The sequence below is a fragment of the Sinocyclocheilus anshuiensis genome, unplaced genomic scaffold (genome assembly GCF_001515605.1).
Source record: "Sinocyclocheilus anshuiensis isolate Anshui unplaced genomic scaffold, SAMN03320099.WGS_v1.1 scaffold728, whole genome shotgun sequence".
NCBI classification, from domain to species: Eukaryota; Metazoa; Chordata; class Actinopteri; order Cypriniformes; family Cyprinidae; genus Sinocyclocheilus; species Sinocyclocheilus anshuiensis.
Window position 1 is genome coordinate 1,122,116 of NW_015555767.1, and position 4,593 is coordinate 1,126,708.

General features: G+C 37.1%; 1 protein-coding gene across 6 annotated transcripts in view; it reads right to left on the reverse strand.

Annotated features, from left to right (window-relative positions):
- Positions 1–4,593, reverse strand: part of LOC107674216 (catenin delta-1-like) — a 41,660-nt gene continuing 37,067 nt past the window's right edge. For 5 of the 6 annotated variants that reach the window (XM_016468127.1, XM_016468123.1, XM_016468124.1 and 2 more), the window contains 6 exons: positions 3,752–3,902; positions 3,402–3,597; positions 3,104–3,294; positions 2,921–2,968; positions 2,182–2,264; positions 1,803–1,902 (listed from right to left, as the gene is read on the reverse strand). In XM_016468127.1, coding sequence (XP_016323613.1) covers positions 1,843–1,902; positions 2,182–2,264; positions 2,921–2,968; positions 3,104–3,294; positions 3,402–3,597; positions 3,752–3,902 — 729 coding nt within the window. In that variant the 3' untranslated portion in view covers positions 1,803–1,842. Of the gene's footprint in view, positions 813–1,802; positions 1,903–2,181; positions 2,265–2,920; positions 2,969–3,103; positions 3,295–3,401; positions 3,598–3,751; positions 3,903–4,593 lie in introns of those variants that run through there. The other variant, XM_016468125.1, reaches the window with a different exon arrangement.

Sequence of the window (4,593 nt, forward strand, 5' to 3'; positions counted from 1 at the left end):
CAACGTAAGGAGTCCCAAAGAACAAAACTATACTCACCTACCACTAGAGAACTTTCTTGAATGCTACTGGTTTTAAAAAAAAAAAAATCTCCCAATCAAATATCCCTCTGCCTCTTTTCTAATGCTTCATCAACGCTTTCACAACAAACCCTTCCTAGAGACTGAACACTCCACGAGACTATCCAAAAAACCACAGATGGATAACTAAAGGGGAATTGGTGGTCGTCTAGTGCTTTTAGAAAACAATGACCAAAAAAAAGTAAAAAAAAAAGGCCTCATGCCCATTGCAATGCACCAATGAGACATAAAACTTACTGAGAAAGTCTATATACATTATTTTCTGCAGGCCACATATGATTGATGCAATTTGGCATTACATTTTTTCAATGTGAACCACAAAGCAGGATGAAGCAAAATAATCAAAATACCAACGCCATACTATACTAGTGTTCTAATAGATGCATAAGCCAAAAAAAAGAAAAAGAAATGATTTATAAAGCTCGATAAGATGGGGATGTGACTAAACAGAGTTTGTAGTCCCTAGTGTTTCCATTATTTGACATGAAAAACAGTGGCATGGACCAAGATCGAGAAAGGAATTCATTGAGTCCATTTTAAGTAGTGGCTGTTTGCAATCACATTGATCTCAATGAGAGCAGGAGAGTGACAACATGAGAATGTTGAAAACTACTGAAGCGTCGTTGCAATTAGTGGCTATGGTCCCATAAGTGATGAGAACTGATCAGAGGCTCAGCAGGGACAGTAGGCAGGAGGAGGAAACTCACGGCGGGTGATGCACACGATCAGTTTTTCTGTGGACAGAAATAGGATGAGACATGAAGGTCAAGCGTGGTACTCTCTTACATTAGGTTTACTAATAACAAAGGAAAACAAATCAGTAATGTGTCAGTTGCGATGGGAATTTGTGCGCATTACACAAAAATCACATCACCCTTTTCATATGGCAAAGTGATGACGGATACAACCGCTAAAACATCAGTCATGTGACCAAAGAGGACACATGAGAGGAAGAGATCAGTGTTTGGGAGAAACTAACTGAAAAGTGGCAATGCTACTAATGGCACATTGAATGAGCTGTTTTCTGAATATATATATATATTCAGTTTTTTTTTTTTTTTTTACTTCAGTTGTTCACTGTAAATTTGTTACAATTTAAAGCAGATTAATAGCAAATGAAAAAGCTGATAAATTCAGCTTTAAATTCAAACAAATTAAATGTATTTTAATTTTTACAATTAAAGCAGTCATCCTACATGACATCATTGTTTTTGCACCTGATAAATATGGCTCTAATTGTAAAAATTTAAAGAAACGTTGAAAAATAAATGATAGAATAATTATAAAATACCTAGACTTTAGTCAATATTTCACTGCAAAACATCAAAAACAAATTACTATATATAAAATTTAAAGCGGTCACCCTATTTGCAGTGAAATTCTGACTTTTCAGTTGTTTTTATAATATGGCTCCATTTGTAAAATGTCACTATAAAAATATATTTGAATAAATAAATAATTTTAGTAAGCAGCTTGTATACCTAACTACTTTTAAGTAGCTGTAGCTTGACTGTGAAACGGTAGATTCCCAACTACAAGCTCCTCCAAATTTAAAGAAGCTTCCCCAACACTGGATGAGATTTACAAAAATTAGTAAAACCATTTCCACTCAAGTACAGAATAGCAAAATACTGTTAATGAGGGTTAGAACCACAAATACACTGAGAGGCACACATACACTTAAATATACACATGAAGGCCATGCAGAAGGTGGACACACATACCATGCGTGCTCATGCACTGAGTGGGGGGAGGGGGAGTGGCCTAACCATCATAAGAGTCCAAGAGAGGCAAAGAGCCCCGCCTCTCCCCATACATTCCTCCCTGAGAGTCAAAGAGAAAGAGAGATTGACAGAGGATAAAAGAAAGGGAAAGGCATCCAAGAAGAGGTGAGTGATAATAGAAGGAGAGGGGAATGTGAGAACCCTTCTTAGTATTATCAGTGAAATCACAGAAGGTTAATAACAAGTTTCAGGTTGTGCAGTGTGTAGGTTTCAGGATGTCTAGTGTGCTGAAATGCTTGTGAAGGAAGTTTAGTGAGAACAAGTTGTTTGTTGTGTGTAACTGCACAGGAGTGGATGTTCCCTTGCAGGTTTGTGTTACCTGAGGTGCCTCTCTGTCAGAGCGATCCAGAGTGTCGTCTAAAGTGTTTCTCCGTCCTCTCTGGTCTAGCGTAGAGTAAGCATCTGCCACCACAGATAAAAAGCATTTGTCACTGATCTCACACACACATAGTTGGGGAAATACTTTTTTGTTTTCCCAAGAAAGTGATACTTTTATTCAGCAAAGATCAAAAGTGACCATTTAACACTATAAATGTCTTTATTTCTTTTTCATATCATTTTTGTGCTTTTGAATTTTATACATTCATCCCAAGAAAAAATAAGCCAGCATATTAGAATGATTTCTGAAGGATCATGTGACACTGAAGACTGGAGTAATGATGCTGAAAATTCAGCTTTGCCATCTCAGGAATAAATTACATTTTAAAATATATTAAAATAGAAAATGGTTATTTTAAATTGTACAATATTTCACGATATTACTGTTTTTACTGCATTTTTGATCAAATAAATGCATTCTTGGTGAGCATAAGAGACTTTAAAGACATTAAAACATTTTTTACCAACCCCAATCTTGATGCACATGATATTTATTACATTTTACACTTTATATGGAACATTTTATAATCTATTTAATTTTAAAGTGCACACTGAAGCAAAAAGATACAAATGAAAATAAGAATTGCAAAAACTAAAACCACTGGAAAATGTGGTTAAAAGTTCATTTTAGACCTTGTGTATAAGCATTAAAGTTTGAGACTACAGTATGTGTTTTATACCTGGTCCCATGTCATTAAGAGGAATCATGTCTCTGTCCTGTTTGCCCCCTAACAAAGAGACCCAAACAAAGTCAGATCACAGAAACACTGGGATGTATGCTGCATGTCCATACAGCCGATAAACACCTGTTTGTTGCGTGAACACACTAAAGAGCATTCAGCGGGAATGTGTTGTGTTCTTACCCCTGTCTATTAGCGGCAGGGTGCTGTCCTCGTATCCCCCGTTGCTCCGGGTGTTGTTAGGAGGGTTAAGGTTCACCATGAAGTCTGTTTTCTTCCAGCCGTCTTTCTCCAGTGTGCGGCGGAGCTCCTTGAAGCCCCACACGATCTGCAGCACCAGCCCTGCACCACGCGCCTCTCGATCTGAACGGTTGCTATAAGGGGAAAATACAGATGATTGTCATTCACAGTTAAAATACTTTTTCCTCTTCCAGGTTCCTCCAATGTGACCGGCTAGTTATTAAAAATCACTTAAACATACCTGTCTTTGTTGATGAGCACCAGTCTCTCGATGCCCTGGGAGCTGCGCAGGGTTTTGGCCGCATCCACGCTGGAGCCGACCACCTCCACCATTGTGCTGAGAACAGACACCACCGTCTCCTCTGAGAGCAAGCGCACAGGCTGACTCTGACCACCGCCGGGCAGATTGGCCACCAAGTTAGGCACTGCATGCTTCCCTACACAGAGAGAGGAAGAGAGAGACACAGAGTAAAATACACTGGGATTCATTCATTGGGACTGTACACATATGGCTAATTTAATGTGAATAACACTGAATGGACAGAAATACGAAGGCTGACACAAACAAACAAGTATCATTTGCTCACATACCTAGCAGCTCACGGTTACGAGCGTCAATGGCCAGGTTTCTCAGAGCTCCAGACATGGCTCTGACCACACGGTCGTTCCCATGAGACAACAGCTCCGTCATCATCGGCAGGCCATGCTCCTGTCTCACCATTGCTCTGATGTACCGCCCATACTGGAAAGATAAGGAGTAAGTAGTAAACTGATGAAACTGTCAGATTTTACCTCCTGATGAACCTAATCAAACAAATATTAACTAAGGAATACATCATGACAGACTGGAGCTGCTCGATTATTTAATAAAAAAATAAAATTACAATAAATCAATTAATTTGGTCGGTATTGCGATCAAAATTATTTAACTCAGTGACTTTGGAAACATCACAAATTTATTCATGTTTTTAACACAGGATTTATTTTAACTTTAAATACAACTGAACTGAAAAACCATAAAAAAATAAAAATAAAATACAAAATAAATTACACACTCACACACATATATGTACATATACACATATATATATATATATATATAAAAAATTGTTTATTTTGATTGACTTGTTTCCATAAATTTTGAAAGCCAAAATTGTTATTGAAACTAAATTTCAGGTAATTGCCCAGCCCTATGGATCATAGAATTTATTCAAACTGATCACCTGGGTCTGTATATTCAAGATTAAATCAATACCCTTGGAATGTGTCAGCCAATCAGAATCAATAATTAAATATGGCTTATATATTGCAAAAGAGGTTAAATTATACTTTCATTTACTTTTCCCCTGATGTCCACTTATGAAGTTCAAGTTTTTTTTGTGGCAAAATATTTTTCATTAAAATGTAAAAAAAAAAAAAAAAAAAAAGTTAAA